This window comes from Zea mays, chromosome 10 (genome assembly GCF_902167145.1).
Source record: "Zea mays cultivar B73 chromosome 10, Zm-B73-REFERENCE-NAM-5.0, whole genome shotgun sequence".
Classification (NCBI taxonomy): domain Eukaryota; kingdom Viridiplantae; phylum Streptophyta; class Magnoliopsida; order Poales; family Poaceae; genus Zea; species Zea mays.
Genome location: NC_050105.1, coordinates 58,272,334 through 58,291,148, shown reverse-complemented (window position 1 = coordinate 58,291,148; position 18,815 = coordinate 58,272,334). Strand labels below are relative to the sequence as shown.

General features: G+C 42.5%; 1 protein-coding gene across 3 annotated transcripts; it reads right to left on the bottom strand.

Moving 5' to 3' along the window:
- Positions 1 to 4,960: 4,960 nt before the first annotated feature.
- Positions 4,961 to 16,963, bottom strand: LOC100194363 (Histone-lysine N-methyltransferase ATXR3). Of its 3 annotated transcripts, XR_004852973.1 has the most exons (22): positions 16,601 to 16,963; positions 14,491 to 16,482; positions 13,616 to 13,672; positions 11,996 to 13,171; positions 11,430 to 11,800; positions 10,794 to 11,339; positions 10,598 to 10,698; positions 9,710 to 10,511; positions 9,427 to 9,630; positions 9,282 to 9,353; positions 8,855 to 8,965; positions 8,648 to 8,748; positions 8,024 to 8,306; positions 7,827 to 7,926; positions 7,655 to 7,750; positions 7,369 to 7,536; positions 7,156 to 7,281; positions 7,007 to 7,060; positions 6,654 to 6,901; positions 6,456 to 6,564; positions 6,066 to 6,365; positions 4,997 to 5,502 (listed from the first exon to the last, which is right to left on the bottom strand). XR_004852973.1 is itself a non-coding variant. In XM_008663256.4 (21 exons), exons 2-21 carry the CDS (start codon positions 16,361 to 16,363, stop codon positions 5,338 to 5,340), a joined length of 6,777 nt encoding a protein of 2,258 aa, XP_008661478.1. In that variant the 5' UTR covers positions 16,364 to 16,482; positions 16,601 to 16,904; the 3' UTR covers positions 4,961 to 5,337. The 3 variants fall into 3 exon arrangements, 2 of the variants coding, with proteins under 2 accessions (XP_008661478.1, NP_001346408.1); XM_008663256.4 differs by lacking the exon at positions 8,024 to 8,306 and having other exon boundaries at positions 4,961 to 5,502; positions 11,430 to 11,797; positions 16,601 to 16,904; NM_001359479.1 differs by lacking the exon at positions 8,024 to 8,306 and having other exon boundaries at positions 5,017 to 5,502; positions 16,601 to 16,893.
- Between the last annotated feature and the right edge of the window lie 1,852 nt (positions 16,964 to 18,815).

The window sequence follows — 18,815 nt, the reverse complement described above, 5'->3', positions numbered from 1 at the left end:
GAATAATCGTGTTCATCTTCTACCTCATTGTACTGGCGCAGAGGGCAGATGGGGCACAACGACGTCGAGGCGAGTAGAGGGGCTGGTGGCGTTCGTACGGGCAGCGCACGGCTTCCTGGGCGCGTGCTCGGTCGGTCGGTCCGTCTGATCGCGCGGAGTCGTCACGGGAGCTCCTGGAGGGGTCGATTCGCGTCCCTGGGCGTTTGGTGCTTGGGTGCAGGGTGCAGGGCGTGGTGGGGTTGCGGGTCGCGGCTTCGCTGCACGGCAGGCGCGAACAGTGGTGCGGCAAGAAGAATAGCTTGAGCGAATGGCCAGAGAGGCGAGGTGAGGTGCAGCTGCGTTTTATAGGACAAGAAGGAGAGCGAGGGGCGCCGAGGGACTTCATGAACGTCGGCGGGTCTTCAAGTGTCGTCAATGGCGTCGGTTACCAAAGAGAATAATGGGGGGAGGAAGAAGCGGAAATAGATCGTGATCCATTAATGGGCGAGACGAACGGACGCGTGGGTTTCATGGCGCTTCGAGCGCGTATGTCGTCGGTCGAGTCTTGGGCGGCTTCTGGCTGGGGCGCTGGAGGTCGGCGGGGTGGCTCCCTAGCGCGGGGCTGGTCGGGCGCCTAGGCGGGGTCGCGCGTCGGGGTCGGCCGGTCCGCCTGGGCGTCACGCGCTGGGTGCAGGGCTCGGTGCAGCGGCGTGCGCGAGTTGGGGAAGAGTCCTAGCAGCGCGCGCGTAGGAGAGAAGCGAGGGAAGGAGGAGAGAGAATAGGGGAGAGGGAGAAGTTAGCAGGGGGCGACGGTGGCTTAGGAGAAGCCAGCCAGGGGTGCGCGTGTGTGGAGGCTTAGTTGGGCCCCTAGTGGGCCTTAGGGTTAGGTTAGGGTTTTGTCTTTTTTAAAAAAATCGATAAAAAATCATAAAAACTGAATTTTAGACTAATAATTACTCAAAAATTCATACAAATTCAACAAAACTATTTATAAATAAAATATTTATTTTAGACTAATAATTACTATATTATTTATTTAGTATGTTATTTACTAGGATTTTCTTAAGGAAAATTGCGATTAAATACCCACAAACCAATCATGCGCAATAATAAAAAAATTATTACGAATGCACATAAATAATAAACACTTGAATAAAAAATTTATTATCCTAATTACCATAATAACTAAATTCGTTGTTTTTAGTTTATGGCTTTTATAGTGTTACAATTTTCTTAAGCAACCGCTAGTGCAAATGTTATTTCCACTAGCGGCTGTATTAAGAAAACCGTCAGTGCAAATGTTGTTTCTACTGGCGGTTTGCTTAATACAGCCGCCTATGGAAATAACATTTGCACTGGTGGGTTGCTTAAGAAAACAGCCAGTGAAAATGTTATTTCCACTGGCGGCTGTATTAAACAAACCACCAATGCAAATGTTATTTTCACGGGCGGTTTTCTTAAGAAAACCGCCACTGAAAATGTTATTTGCACTGGCGCTTTGCTTAACATTTTCCGTTAGTATAAGTTTTCCCGCCTTTTTTCAAATTTTCAAACAAAACTGAATTTTATATATTAACACAAATTCTTCTGTTTACAACCATATATTCTTCTGTTTACAACCATAAATTTTCAAACAAAACTGAATTAAATTCTATCATACATTCTATACATCAAATTCTTCTGTTTACAACCATATATGCTTCACACATTCTATACATCAAAGGTTTTCACCTATGCTCTAATAAATATCTCGTCTAAGAGATAGTCTACTAACTTCTGATAGTATTCTAAACTCTAGCATAGCTAATATATTGGAAGCATCGTGATATTTCCCTTCAGTGGGAATAACCTCTTTCAATATGAATGTGCATAGGTCTTCAACTATGCCATACAATGCACCTTTGGTCAAGTTCTCTAGATTTCCTTTTTGAAATTCCTGTAAAGGAAGTTTATAAACATCATCTATTCACACTCGATACACATATTTGCATCTTTAATGACATAAATACAAACATGACTATTACTAATAATACCTTGTTAGGGTTTATGATGTATCGTCTGTTCATTCTCATGAACTCTATTACTAATAATACCTTGTTAGGGTTTATGATGTATCGTCCGTTCATTCTCATGAACTCGCACGCATAGAACCCATATAGAGTCGATCCTTGTGGTTGCTTGTGGTACTAATAATGGGAGATTAGTTATTTAGTTGCAACATTATGTATGATATGTATTCATAAATTCACATACTTATCGGCCAGTGATGATGGATGTCTAGTGGCACGTATTTTTGGACTTGTCGTACTTTCCACCTTTAAATTTATAGAACCTAAATGCTCTGTGATCTCAAATGTAATCTTCATGTTATTTTAAAATTCTCATCGATATAAGTATGCATGCATAGAAAAGGCTTACAGTTCTAAGATACTGAGGAATTTTGTATAGATCGAAGGGTCGTAGTTCAAGGAGTCAAGCACCAACACCTTTCCAACCTTAGGATAAATGAGGAAGCATATCCAGTGGTCCCTGTACGAATCAAATTTGTGATGCATGTGTATTGAAATTATTAATCTTATTTATGCAAAATAACACTTACTTAAAGTTGTACAGGGCCATTATGGCTTCCCTGTCTTGAAATTTAAGCATTGTGTTTGCTATGTAGGTGATGAATCTTGTTTCAAACTCCTTCTTCATAGTCTTTAGACGCTCCTCAACTTCTTCGTCTGTCTTTCCCTTTAACTCTTCATTGTCTTTCTCGATTCTGAAAGTGTGGCTTTCCTCGCATATCAGTATTGGGTTGAGATACCCAATCCTTTTATCGGCACTAGCACCGGGCTTGGTACCGTAAAGGATCTCATGTTGATCATGTTGCATTCTACAAGTCACACGTGCATGTGTCAGATATTGAAAATTTATACGGCTCGCTAATAATAATAACACATATACGTGGAAATATGAGCGACACTTACATTGCAAACACCGTCACAAGTTGCATGTCGAGTCTCTGAAGGCTCATCATTAACCACATGTTCTCGAATGCAACAAAGGCCTTTTGGTCCGAACCAATAAAAGCATGGTCTGGCATATGCACACTAATGGTGTCAATGCCAACTGATGATGCACGCATGTACTAGTCATGCAACCTTTAATACCATCCGGGACCTTCCTCAGTTTCTCAAAAGATAGTAGAGCACGCCCGGCACATATTGTTTAGGCACATTTTTATAATCTGCCTTAGTTGGGATCTTTATCTTTGCCGTCATTGCCTCAGCCTTTTTTGTAGACCCCTCATGCTCGGCCAAATCAACAGTATGTGACGTGAGGTCCCGTGCAATCCGTTTCAAAAATCGAGCTGTGCTAGCAATAGTAGCTTTATTCTTCTTTTTCTCGAACATGGACAACAATTTTGGTATAGGGAATTTAGATTTCTTTGATGGCCGTGAATCCCTTGATGGCTATGGAGAAGGTGGATCCCTTGCTGGTGGCGTAGACAGCGGGTCTCCAAGAGGATGAGGAGAAGGTGGAGTCCTAAATGTTGATGCTTGTGGCGGAGGCGGTAGGTTAGAAAGAGGATGAGAGCAGCATGTGAATATTGAGGAGGTGATTATGGATGTACAATAGGTATTAAAGTTTGAGGAGGCAGAGATGGTTGGGGATGCGACGACGACGGCGTTGGTGGATCAACCAATTCGACATCCCTTTGAGGCCAACGTATGGAATTGTTTATGGCTTGTCCAAGTGTCTCGATACCTTCGGGCCCAGGGATGTTTAGCATGTCATCCTTGGATCCTTGGACGACCGTCGTCACTTCTACCCTGCAATAATCATCTAAAATGTAGCTTCCATGAAACTTGCATCCTAGGATCACAACACATGTTTCTACTTTCTTCGTACGATGATTGTTAATACCATATCTTATAATCAGTGTGCACTGCTCAGGCCTTGTGATGTCATCAACTGGATAACGGACCTTATTTCCGTTGACGTCATAGAGCTTGGGACGGTCGTACAATCGGTGGAAGCCGGCAATTTAGCTGCTGGAATTATTTGCATCTGTGGAATGGTCATCTGTTGAACAGACATCACACTCGCCAACTGTTGCATCAATTCTAGAGTAGGATTTGATAGCATTTGAGACATCAGATCTTTAAACTTTCTTGGCCTCCTGCTAAAATAATCCGACAACTCTTTTTTGTATCGATTACGTTTCTTGTATAAACCTTCTCACTATGGTTCGAATTCTTCCTTCTATCCTTCCTTAGACGAGATTCCTCTTACACGACCAGGATGTTCAGGATTAACGAGACCGGCCGTTAGGATCTCTCTCCCTTTGTGGCTTAAATGTTCCTTTGCTCTGCTTAGCTGCTATTGTATATATGTTTTTTTGCCGCTTATTTGACATTTGAATCATCAAAAGATACACCAGCCTCACTTTCACTTGGTTTTCAAGCACGGATTCAATTAGCCGTCCTTTCACCAAGTTGCTCAAAAAGCGTCAGCAACCCTACGGCCTTCTCGATGTCTTCTTGTCTCCATTTAGAAACCTGACGCTTGTAACCACCTGTACCTAAGTGGTGGTGGTATTCTTCTTAGAGAGTTCCAAATTTGCCTCCCTTAGAAATATGAAATCAGGGCTGCTCCTCTGCTCTAGAAATAGAGCCCACTGACCTACTGAGATTTTATTTTATTTTTTGTCGAAAAAAACATCAGCATAAAGAGCACAAAAGCAGAAAAAAAAACAAACACAACCGGGAAATAGGCATGAGAGGCAAATGAGAAGGCCGGTTTTACAATTTTGTTTCACCTTGCAGCTCTGTTTGCAGCTTCACTAACAAAACTCAAAGTGGGCACAAATTCCATCACCACCTATGTAAAACGAAAATATTCATGCTTCACATTGACATCCGCAACTCAACTGATGTACAGTTTCAATCATCAAAACTCATGCACAGATTATTTCCTATGAATGAAACCTATAAGCCCCTAAAACATTTTATTGATTGAAACAACGAACTGAACCACAGAAATGCAACATGCCTGTAACACATTACTGAATTCAAGATTGAAATTGTTCTGCATTTACATGAAACAAAAGAGGGAGCATTCCTATGGGGAAAATTCACTACATCAAATCAATGACGAATCTATCAGTTATTAACCAGATACATCTCTACAAGGAAAGTAGGGAGAGAGGAATGTACAGATGGGGGTGGTGAGACTACCCTGCTATCTAAAAGCTAAACTCCCCATGATCAGGTAGCCAAGGTGTGAGTCGGAAAAAGAATCATGTAGACTAAAATCTCCAAAAAGGAGAAAGAACCAAATACCACCTTATCTGCCTACAAACCTTTTTTACTAGCCTAGGAAAACATTTGGTCTAGTCTTGAGCCAGTGCACCATCTCCTTGTCAAGCGGGGAATTATTCAACACGGTGTCCATCATTGGACTACCAAAGAATCTCGGATCACTCTTGAACACCCATATCCTATCCTTTGGCCATGGTCTTTGTGCCTGCTTTTCCTGTAATCAACCAACAAAACATCATTACCTAAGATGTACCGGAACCAAAATAGTCAAGGGAACTATTCGAAAGATGGTGCCAGTCTTCATATTTCCAACTTTTTATAGGTGAAGACAGTGATCACTGGGATGTACACAAAAAAGAAGCACGCTGCACGCTTGCTACATCACCATATAGGATCAGCTAGCAGTCAAAAGGCATAAATATCTTCCGCAAAGTACCGACAACATGCCAAGTTACACTAATATAAACAGTTTGGGAAAGAAATTGAGACAAAATAGCTGGCAAGAAATCTTAATATTTTCTTCTAGATGATAAAGGACAATAAGAACAATTAAACATCATAATTTTATCCATGTATAAAAAGCATTCCATGTGCATGAAGTTATGAGAAGTAGCAGAATGATTCAGAAAAATAGTGGAAGCGGTAGGTAATGATGTCTGATATATGGGGTCTGCAGCACCAAATTGTTTCATGATCCAACTTTTCTAGAACAAAATAAGTTAGAGCACATGATGTTTGCAATCTGGTAACCCCAAACAATCACAAAATAGCACTTACCATGCGCGATAACATGAATCTCACAGTTCTGTTTCCATAAGCTCGCTCTTGTGATGGTTTTGCAGACTTCACATAGAAGGATGAGACATCTGGCAACGACATGCAACCTTTTCTAGCTCTTGTTAATCTAGATTCAGGTTCTGAATTCTGGCTATACCAATAGATAAGCTGGGCTAAGCAATAATTTTCTGGGTATGTCTTGCAGTACTCCTGAAAGCCTGGTCCCAGTTTATCAGCATATTTGGGGCCTAAGTCAAGCGGACTGATATGAACTGGTGGAGATTTTACTGTCTTATAATCCTGCACACAGCCATACTTGAGTCAGCTCTAAAGAACAGATGGAAAAATCACAACCATCATTTTCCCAGTAAGTAATAAGGTTTTACTTACCCGGACTCGGAAGAAGCACTTTGTATAAGCATACAAATGAATCAAATCTGCAGCAGCATCATGACGGCACTTGTAAGTGCATGAAAGAGTTCGCAATTCATCACGCAGCCTGTACAAAAGGAGCATCAGATTCTGCAGACAAGTAATTGTAGGGAAGTCATTGCACATACAGGAAATACTGATCAGTCCCAAACTTACCACAAGAGAGAATTCCGGATGCCTCCCTCAATATCTTCAGACTCTGACGGATCATGAGCACGGATTTTGGCCTTCAGATCACTAAGTACCTCTTCTTCAACATGAGGTTCCATCGACTGAATGAGTTCAGCAACTATTGAACTGTCCCCTTTCCAGATGGCAGATACCAGACTTTTCCCAGACAACCTTACAAGAGGAGGAGGAGCATTCTTTGGGTCTCCAAATATGCATCTCATAACATATCTCACCTGAAGAGTTGGTAGAGAAGACAATAAGGATAAACAATGATATAATATGTATGGTAGCTAGGTATTATCAAAGAAGTCCAAGATTGAACATAAATAAATATTCACCTTGTCAAGTGTATGCACTATTTGTTGTAATCTTGAATTTAATACTCCCTCTGCCTGAGAGTAGCAACATAAGTAGGTCAAACTCAAATAAGATTGGGGGGGGGGGGGGGGGGGACTAGGAGCCCTGACCAAGCCATCAGCTAGTTTACCTGAACCTCAGCATCATTCTTCTCAGAATCCATGTTTATTTCTATAAGGAACTGGCGCTTCTCATCCACATTGTGCCTTAAGATCTCATCAGGGAGTTTCTGTCTCTCAAGGTATATAAACCGCACCTTTTACAACAAAAATTGGTAAGGACCAAGCTAAATTGGTTACAACATCGGAACAGAAACTGAACAAAAGACAGCTATTACAATTACCAGGTGAGCTGTGTAAGCAACAAGCCATCCAGGCAAACCAGCAAGCAAACAGGTACCAAGACCAGCTCTACCCAAGTCAATTAAGTCTTGTTGAGAGACAGAGTCTGTTTCACAAGCCTGTAGCAGCAGGCTATGCCTATCGAGCACACCATGGAATTCCATTAATACCTGATTCACAACGATATCAGTCAATGTGAGCATGTCAGAATCATGCAAATAATCAATAAATATTGGTACTACAGGCATTCCTTCCAAACTATCCACCAGCATACTTCCAAAAGTTCACCTTCTCAAAGGCTCCTTCACCAGAAAAATTCAAATAGCTGCCACGGCATACTTGACTTCCACAGAGGCAGACTGATGCTTCATGCTCTTCTTTGCTCTAGCAAAATAAGTATGAGTCATCAAACATAGCAATGTAATACATAATTTCATAAAGGAACCAGAATTGTGCTCACCTCAGTTACAGAATTGTAATCAAAAGTGATTTCCTCGCCTTCTGCAATTGGTCGAAGTGTGTAAACTCCAATCTGGTATTTACCATTCACTGCTGTCACTCTTTTAAAAAAAAGCACGCATAAATTAGTGGACATTAGCCTTAGGGAGAGAAAAAAAAGTCCAAGCATTTTGGGACATGTAAACATGTAACACGTACATGTATTCAAATTATCAACGGTTCAGTATCGATTTAATTAGCATAGAAATGCATGAGCATATCCAAGCAAACACATACTGAAGTTTGTCAAAGCATCTTGATTGATACATAAGCCCCAACTCAGAATTGCACTGTGCTCCATCAAATAGAATGAAGGTGGATATGCGAGAACAGCTATATTATATTGCTCAATGCTCAGTCATACTGATTTCCAGACCCGTGAAATATAATAATATCACTATTTATGGAATGCCAAGTATCTTGAAAGAGTACATATAATAATCTAACAACCCACAGCAGAATTCCAGAAAAAGGGAACTGTTAGAGTAACAACAGAGCAGTGCAAATTTGGGAAGTAAAGCTGAATGCTACATCTATCGACAATTGTTAACAGACAAGCTTGAATAACTTTCAGGTCAATTTTTGCATCATCATGCATATAAATTCTTTTTTTCTTGAACAATGCAGGAGAGGGGAGGGAGGGGTACTCCCTCCAAAAACACCCCATACATATCAAGCATACAAATTCTGAACAATAATTAAAGAATAATTAAAGCATATAACAGAAGCAGTGAAACATTTAACATCCACAAGGTAGTAATCAGAAGCTCAAAAGGAACTTACTTTGCTTCGCAGTTTGGGTTGCAGGAGTGGCAGATTCTACTAGCGTAGTTGGCCTTGTGCATCGCATCAACAAAAACCAAGTCATATCCATCTCCGTCTCCCTTTCATCATAACAGAAGTAAAAGGTTAATAGGATGACAAAGACCATGAATTGAAATGCCACCAGCTACAGGTTAGATCTCATTAAAATCAGAGACTGAGCACAACCTTTGGCCTTTCTAACATAATGTTGTAAAACTCAGGAGCTTGATCTTCACTGTTGTTTTGTATATGTTTAATACCATCTTGCTTTTCATACCATCTCCAAGAAGGGTAAACCTGCAATGTATATAAATCAATATATTCATGGCCCCGTGGGAGCGAATTTCAGGCTGTGGTTAAAAAAAATCCCCTCATCTGTCCCACGCCAAAGCACATGTCTAAGGCTCGGCCCCGGTCGCAGTGGTTCTCACATGGGCTTCGATGCCGCTGTGTATGGGGGGGACAGGGTTCAGGGGTTTTCTCGACCTGTGTGAGAAGGTCTTCTTCTTAATACAATATTCGGGGGCTTTCTTACCCCCGCAAGTCGAGTTTTTTTTATACTACTGCCCCTCATTCTAGGTAGAATGGATGACTATTAAAAATTAAGGCATACCTCCCCAAAGAACTCTACAACAAAGTCATCTACACCAAATCCACCTTTTTTGTTGCAAACAACACCGAGACCCTGAAAAGATGGAAAAAACATGTCAAAAAGAAACAAGAAATGACCCTCAGTTAAGAGTTTGCTGAAGGCATACCTTTCTATAAGCAACGAAGTTCTGTTCAGAGCGATTTCTCATGGTCTTTAGCATCCCCAAGCACATCTTTGAAGTTCGTCTATCACCATTATCCTCTGCAGACCTTTGGATCTCTTCAATGACAGGCCTAAGGTTGTAAGTCATAGGGGTATTTCCCGAACCAGTGAAATGCCTAACTTGCTTATTCAATGTATTCAGAAGCAACTGCATTGAAAATATTTTGGGTAAGTTCAAGCTTGAACTGAAAGAAAGAGAGGGGGGAGTGTAACCTAGCGCCAATTACCTCCTCAATAAAGATATGCTTGTCAGTAGGTGACAACTCAAGATCAGCAGGCATAATGTCACTCAGTAGATTGTGTGTGTATGGATCTATGCCATATACTTCTTGCTCAAGAATTTCATCTCCTGCTACTTTTCGGGGTTGATAATCCTTAACCTCTGGAAGTTCCAAGTTTTCGGTGCCATTCTTCTGTGACAGCAACTTCTCAGAATAGTCATCAGGTAAAGCAACTCTCATTTTTCGCTGTACTTCCTCCAAATCTGCTACAATAAGGTACTCCTCGATAACTTCATACTTCCTAGTAACTGGAGGAACAAGGCTGGCCTTTGTCATGCGGGCACCCAATATACGATCATCGGTCACAGATTCCCCAGGTTCAATTAACTTTAGACTGTTTCCTTTTAAATCCCAGGCTCCAGAATTTACATCAAGGTCACTCTCAGTATCAGAAACAGTAGTTTCGCTCTCAGTTTCATCAACTTCAGAGTAGCCATCATCATCATCAGATGTTTCGCTACCAGAGTAGACATCCTTTTTCTTTAATTTAGATAGGCTTCTTTTGATTTCAAGGTCAAATGCACGAGATGAATTATCTGCTCCAGCAGCCAATGAATTTGCTCCTCTTATTTTATTTTGCTTCTTTTTGAGTTTAGTATCAAATGAATATTGATTAATGTCCAGGCTGTCCTGGGCTCCTGCTCCATATCTATCAGAAATGTACCTTGGGTTCCCTAGTCTCTTTGCTAGCTGTATGAAGGAGACAACAATTTGCTTTATATCTCCCGAATCATTGCCATCTTTATATCTGAGGTAGAATAGGAAATTTTAGAAACACGACCATCACATAAACTTCTAAAGATCTTGAACTAGGTTAGACTAGGTAATTTTTACCTCAATGCATCTTGGCACATGGTACGGATGTCATGCTTGATGGTACGAAAGCCATGGCGAGCATAATACCCGTTTTTTAGCCTACCTTCAATCTTGGAAACCTGTAAAATGGAACGGATATGGGCGTGAAGTATTAGTACATCATATTAGACCATCAAGGGGACTCATCCAAATAATTATCAAATAGTGATGGTACCTTTGGAATGAAAAAATCAAATCTGTTGCTCCTCATAATTTCTCTCAGTCTGTTTATGATGAACTCTTCCATCTTTCTGTAACTGGTCTCTGCCTGTCTCTGCATCAACCGCCTCATTTCTGCATCCCTCGACAAAACCGCAGAGGACTTTCTAGCATCAAGCAATTTTGATCGTTTATAGAAACCTTGTCCAAATGAAAGGTTAGCATTCTCTCTATTTGAAATATCAGCAAAATACCCATCAAGCTCATCAGAACCATCCAGATGATTGGTGAAGTTCCTTGCAACTTTGGATGCGTAGTTGTTCCCATCACCTATCTGCTTCAAGGTTTTAATTTTCCGATATGACTCCTCTGGATTCAATGAGCTCCTGATCCATTTTACATGCTGAAATTTATTTTTCAGATCCCCTAGATGACCGCAACCATGGATGTCAACATAAGATATTTGTGGAAGCTGCTCAAGTACTCTGCCAAGGGCATGCGAACTAAGATTCGAACAACCAGCTAAAATAAGGGTCCTAATATTTTGCTTCTCATAACCAGCCTGAAAGAAAGAGGAGTGATTTTGAGTTCAACGTTAGGAGATGACAGAAGTAATTTCTCAAGAGATCAAACAGATAGGCAAGACACATACCATAATATCACAAAACACAGAATCAGTGCAAAGAGGGCCAACAGAAGACAGATCAATGAATCTACACATGTTTCTGTAATACTTCACAGCAGCATTCCAGCTCCTACAGGTAGCTGCAGAAGAAATAAGTGCTTTCACATCTGCCCTCATAAAATGGAAGATTCTTGCTAACACATGGCCGTTTAGTAGACCCCAGGTTTCATTTCCTGCTCCGGGATTCAGAGAATCATTATCAACAGAAGGTTCTGCATCACATAGCTCGTCAAAACAGATGTCCTCCTTCCGACTGGCAAGAATGTCTTGTGACAAATGAATATCTTCATCACTCTGATCAGGTAGCAACTTTGCCTTTTTTGCAGACCCACCATCTTCTGTAAGGCTCGCAAAAGAAAAGGAGATGTTACAAATTTCCACAAATTTTGTTCAGTGTTTAGCTAGAAGGAATATGTGAGAGTGAAACAAATTTGATAGTTCAATATTTCAAATGAATTAAGATTAGCTGACAGTTAAAATTTAAGAGCTGAAAGTAAGAAAATAAGACGTCGTGTAAGACATGACCACAGTACCTGGCAGCAAATTTCTAGATGCTGAATTGTGGGAGAAGTATGCTTCAAACTCTTTTTTTGGCTGCTTTGCTGAGATCCAGGGATCCAAGACCTCATTTATAGCTAAAGTAAGTTCCCTGCTCTTGAAATATTTCATGACTAGTTCATGTAATTTACCACGTGTATAACCCACAAACTGGGGGTGCAACTGATTGAAGCTACCTGATCCTTGGTTCACACCAAAATTATATTGGTCTGGGAGCATAAGAGCAGCAGTAAAACTTGAGCTTCGTGCTGCACTGGGAACAGAGCTTCCAGGTTTTAAATCCTTAAGAACTGGAAACCATGTGTTATCAATCTTACGGAACACACTACTTTGTTCAATGATAGTGCCATTTTTAACTAATTCTTGCAATTCAGAATAAGAAAATGGACCATGCTCATGCCCAGTGCCATCAAGGTAATACCAGTCACCCCGATAAACTGACAGCTCATCAACAGTGCATACACGGTCCTTTGGAATGTTTGGAACAGGCTTGGACTTGTGCGAACTTTGTGAATCATGGTCATGGTGCTTCCTGAAATGAGACGAACCTTCATGGACAGAACTTCTCTCAGCTCCAATTGAATGGGAGCGTGAAGACCTCGACAGTGGTCGATCAGTTCCTCTGGGTTTTGTATGGGGTTCAACAGATGATTGATCTTTAACAACACGAGAATTTATCCTAACCACTGAAAGCATCATGCCCTTCACTCCCCTAGAAGGCTGTCTGGTCTGACCTGGCCTCCCAGGCACAACACCGCTTTTAGTGGTGTCATTAACACTATCAATATCTTCTTCTGTCAATGAGAATGCCCACAATGGCAGTTCATACTTTTTAGCACGTACAGGGTAGTACAACTCATCCTTGCAGGGCCGGCGTGGATCCTCACAGCTACCTTTTGGCATTTGACACAGAGGATACCCTTCATTGAGAACAAGTTTTTTCCTGAATGGAGTATCTTGGCTTAGTTCGTCATTTCTCCTCCAGTCACCACCTTTGCAAGACCATCTACCAGAAAACCATTCGCTAGACTCAGCGTTATGATGAAAGTTCTTCTCCACAGAAACAAGACCATAAGCATCTGTTGCTCTATTTTCTGTGCCTCCATTGATTTCATTGTTTACTTCAGTGTGCACATTGAGCCTAGTAAAATCTGACATAATAATCATATATAAATGACAAATCCCAAACATAACAGAATAAACGCAACCAAAGAATTATGGAACAATTGGATCTATACCATTAAAAGATCCAAACTTTAGATATATACCATGGACCCCACATGTCATTGACTCATGTGGACCCACATGTAAGTGAGATAGTAATGGTATGGATCCAAAGTGGTGATCTTTTAATGGTATGGATCCAAATTTCCCAAGAATTATATGGTGCCACCATGAAAAAACTACATGAAGAAAAGAATTTCTGTAGTGTTTAATGAAAATTTTCAATATGTTTTCTGAAGAAATATTAGGCTCAAAAGAAGATAAAATATGATAAGCAGAGCAGAGTCAGCATCTTTTTATGGAAAAAAACATAATTGGATAAGGAACAGTGCAAATCCTAAGGCCAAATCAAATTTGAACTGATACAGTACCTTCACGACGACTCCATCTTTGCCAATCAGCAGGCTGAAAATCTGCACCTAAAAGCTCTGCAATTTTCCAAATGGCAAAATGCTACAACATTAGTCCAGCCATGAGGTTTAACTCCATAAATTTGTGCAAGTTCAGGCCTTCAGGGTGCTGAGAAAGTACAATGCAGGATGAAGTGCAGTGCAATTTATTCAAAACAAATCAAAGAACAAAAAAAAAACAGCAGATCTTTGACATGGCCCGGGAAGGTCTGTATTTGCATTTACACCCCCTAAAAACTATCAATTGCCCAATTAAACTTACAGATCAACAACCACACCAACAATCCTGATTTTAGAAGGCAGAGTAGAGATCTACCGTCAAACATGGTATGAATAGATGTGATACAGTTACACAGAAATTCAAATGCAGAGCTTTAAAGAAGGATATATATGCAAAAAAAACTGTAAGTTTTTATGGTCATCAGATTAGAAAAAAGTTCCCGGGGGTGCAGATGCAAAACAGTTGAAGCAAATAAAATTCCTAGAAAAACCAAGGTCAGATCCATTAGATTTTTGCAACAGAAAACTGTATCCAGACAAGACAAATAATGCAAGCTTATGGGCCCAAACCCAAGCAAATAGATATCATATCACCTCATCGGCTCTCTCCGGTGCAAACTGCAATCATGATGGGATGCGTGTTTACTGCATCCACAACCACAAGAAACCAAAACCAAGGCTTCGCAGCCAACTTCAAAAGGATATAAACAAAAAAAATGGCTTCGCAGCCAACTTCAAAAGGATATAACCCAAAAAAACGGAGAACCCAAGTCCAGCCCAGCCCACAGCAAAAACACGTGGATCTTCAAATATAGCAAAGGGGACTTCTGTTTTACCTCCAATGATCTCGAGCTCCTGGCCATGCACCAAAATTGATCCATCCATCAGTGCTTCAACCCTATCATCAATGCAGAATTCTTCACTATCTTCTGCAGACGTTTCCTCCATTTGTTTATCCTCAGCTCCTGATGCCAAGTTAGAAGCCTCCTCTAGAGCTTCATCGAGCAAATTTCCTGGGGCTTCTGGTGGGTTGACCAACTGTGTTGAAGTGTCCGAATATAAAGAGGGGAAATCAGATGGCACCAGTGGTGAAGCTGCATTCTCTACAGTCACCCATCGGTTGCTATCAGCATGTTTTATCAGATGGTCAGAAAGAAGATATCCATCTTGCACCAGCTTCTTCAGCTCAGCAAGTTTGGAAGGTCCTTGCTCGATACCGAAGTGATCAAGGTAAAACCACCTCCCTATATCACAAATTGGTTCTGTGGGTTCAGGTACTGCACTAGTGTGAGGTGGGGTGTCACAGATATCCATGTCTTCTATCATATCCTCGGCTAGAACTCCAGGTGGCTCAGGTTCTGGTGATGGAGGCAATGGAGGTGGTACAGCAGGCGGCAGGGGTGGCGGTGGCGGCGGCGGTGGTGGTGGCGGTGGTAGAGGAAGAGGAGGTGGTGGTGGCAGTTCAGTGTACTGACTGCTTTCAGTGTGCTTTTCTTTGGAGATTTTCTCCTCATTCTTCCCATTGCTACCACTCTTGATTTTTGAAGATTGCTTCGCTGATTTGCTTTTGTGATGTGACTTCTCTGAGTTGTTGCTACTTCTGCTCTTCTTGCTTGCTTCATGCGTGTCAGTAGGACGACAACGTTCAGAAGGCGACCTGTCATGACGAAATGGGCTACGGTCTCTGATATCTTCATGCTGGACCCTCCCACGAGGGGAATTATCAACACGACTTGGTGTGTTATCCCTGAATTGGGGCGGACGAGCTCTATGTCGAGGTGAAATATATGGACTGCGGTCTCTGCTATCATAGTGGCGAGTGCGATGTGGGGAACGCTCCAAGCGGCTCGGGCTCCTGTCATACCTGTCATGACGAAAACGGTCATGAGGAAAACGGCCCAAGATGCCTGGGCTCCTCTCGTGCTTATCACGCCGATCCCGTGTTGGTGGCGAGACCTCACGAATTCTCCCAGACAAATGTCTGGCAGCAGATGAACTCTTTCCTTCTCCCTTCCTGCGATGTTTTGATCCTGACTGGTCAGAGGTGTCAGTGTGGTGCTTGTGGTTACTGCTATGAGGCTCTGTTGGCCGGTTCTTCCTTACACTGCCACTGATGCCGCTCTCTGGCTTAATTTCACCAGGTTCTTCATCAGAATCCCGCAAGGAGCCTTTCTGGGCAGACGAACTTGGCCTCCTGCTGTTATCATGGGCCAGTTGGGACTTGGCATCCCGCCTTTTTCCTGGCAGTGCAATCTCCCCTGGCTCCACATCATCCTTGATAGACTTCCTGGTGCTCTTCCCAGAAGACTTTTCCTTCCTCTGCCTCTCTGGCAGCAGCTCTACCTTCTCAACGTCCCCGTTTCTTCTTTCCTTCTTCAATGGCACTGCTTGCTTTGTACTCACAATCTCCCCAGGCTCCACCTCCACAGCAGCTGCGGAGGCTGCCAGCACCTTCCTCCACTTCTTAGGTGGCATGCTCCTCTCGGGCAACCCATTGGTCCCGGCCTCCCCATTAAGCAGCTCCCCCTCCTCCAGGTCAGCAGCTGTCGCCGACTGCTGGTTCTTCCAGTGCTGGTGCTGGTGGCGGTGGCCATGGGCCCTCTCCCCCTTGTCCGGCATCGCTTCTCCCGCTCCTCCTCTCCTCACGAGGGCGCCGGCACGGAAGCTCTCGACTGAGCGGACGGCGCACGCGACTCCCCCATCTCCCATGGAAAACCTAGCAGGATGTCGGGGGCCGTCGTTCGCCACGCTGTGCCCCACGGTGCGCTTCAGAACCCTAGCTCCCCTGGGCTCTCCACGCTCATGTCCGTCGCTGGCACCGCAAAACCCTAATCACAGAGCAACAGTGTTTCAGCCAAGGGCGGAATCAAGAAGCAGCAATGGCAGGGGCGCGAATTGGCGCGGGGAACTGGCTGGATCGAAGCGGCCGCGGATCGGCACGCGTACCTGCGGGGAATTGACGAGTGGCGTCTCAGATCGGGAGATCCGCGGCGGAGAGGGCTCGGTAACCGGCGGCGAGCTCCCACTCCCGCGCCCTGCGCGCGGCCAAGGAAGCTTCCGGGATTGGGGGCTCCACACCTCGCGCGCTCTCGCGTCGTAGCCTTCGCGGGCGCGCTCGCTATCGCCTGGGTTTGTGTGTTGGCTTTTGGGGACTAATGGCTCGTTTGTTCGTAAAGCCTCCTCCGCGACCGCGGCCTCGCTCTTCTGAAGGAAGGGGGGCAAGGAACGAAGACGGACGCACTCTATCCCTCTCCCGGAGGAGAGGAGGTCTCATTTTATCGGGCCCTTACCGACCAACGCTTTTCCACATTGCACCATAGATTTGCGCCGTATTTGCATGTTAGTCCTGGTGTGAGAAAAAACATATCCCGTACATATAAGCGTGGTGCATAGTGTATATATTAAATTATTATTATTCATTTCACCATTAACATCTATGGTTGCTTTGTATATTCTATAAAAAAACATCTTTCAAGCAGAGTAAGGGTAGTAGAGGATAGTGATAGAAGGTGATCATTATAAAATATACATAACAACTAAAGACATTAGATCTATAATAAATAATAATAATTTAATATATCCATCATATACATTAAACTCTCATTGTACCAGATACATTCTCTTGTTTGTTCATGTGGCTAAATCAAATTTTCATCATGTTTTCTCCGTGTGAGATTAAGGAACCTCTCCGAGCTATGGATAAAGTTCCGAGCAAATAAGCGCGTGTACAAAAACATTTAGTGTAGGTTTTTTGGGAGATCTCTACAAAGCTAATTAAAAAAATACAAAATACACTCTTCATAAAAAGTATGTTTGTACATGACTCTTCATATATATTATCCTTCAACTATAATTATATTAAGGATTATATTATATAGTCTCTTTACGAACACAAGGTTGACTTGTTCCTTGTGTTTCGGCTTGATGATGAGTGATTGTCAATGGGTAGCACTCTGGGTAATCAGTGGACTGACCAGAGTGTGAGATTATGCTTGTGCAACCATGTCGGTCGACTTGTGGTGTGCAGGTGTGGAGCACAGGAACGGTGGTCGACGACTGAGGTGAAAGTCATGCGGGCTCGTACTGATGGACCCGGAGCGGTGAAGGGACGAGTGATGGGTCTTGACTGGCGGATCAAAGCAGTCAATTGACCAATCGTGGTGGCTGACACCTGTGACACACACTTATGCGAGGACGTGGTGGAATGGACCATGTTGCCGGTGTGGTCAGGGACTGGCGGGACACGCGTCTGATCGTGGAGGACGTGCACGAAGTGCGGTGCTCACGGCAGGTTTGGTGGTTTGGGCCTCAAACCCACCAGAGTTTGGGCCTCAAAACTCGGCGGTGGCGGTTCCGGAGGGAACTGGCTGCGGCACGCAGCGTGATCGCGGAGGGTGCGTCAAGGCGAAGCAACTCCGTGTGAAGGACGTGGTCGTCGGATCGAAAACCTATGAGTTGGTCCATTTCTCCCTCGGTGGAATGGATAGGCTCTATGTAAATAGGTAGGAGTGGAAACGGATCGAATACGCACAGATACGAATACGAATGTCACAATTTACCATATTTTTTCCGAATTCAGATATAAATTCGAATATATTCGGATACGAATACAAAACGGATAGTCGAATTCGAATTATTATTCGGATATTTACTCAATTCAACCCAAACAGTATACCCTAAAATTTAACAGATGTATATGTGGATTGTTATTTAAGTACAAATTTATAGATAGTCAAAACAAACTTAAATTAAAATAGATTTCTCGTTATCCTCCATATCCAAGTCAACAAAACTATATAAATAATATTTTTAAACTATGGAAGCATGTAACAAAAGATAAACAACAACACGTGATATTTAATAAGTGACATTTGTACAAATACAAGTAAATTAGAATTGATATAAAATAGTAAATGTACCAATAAAAACAAATTTTCCGTTCTAAAACGAATGAATGTCATATATAAATGTGTGCACCAAAACTTAAATGAAAACATGAAGAAATTTATCTTTGTATTGTAAAGTGGAGAGTTATAGTTAATGTTTACGGAACTTCGTTGAGATGTGTTCACTATATAGATAAAGTTAAGAGTTATAATTGAATGTTTATGAAACCTATTAAACTTTAGTATTGAATATCACTAGAAATCTTTACTAGTAC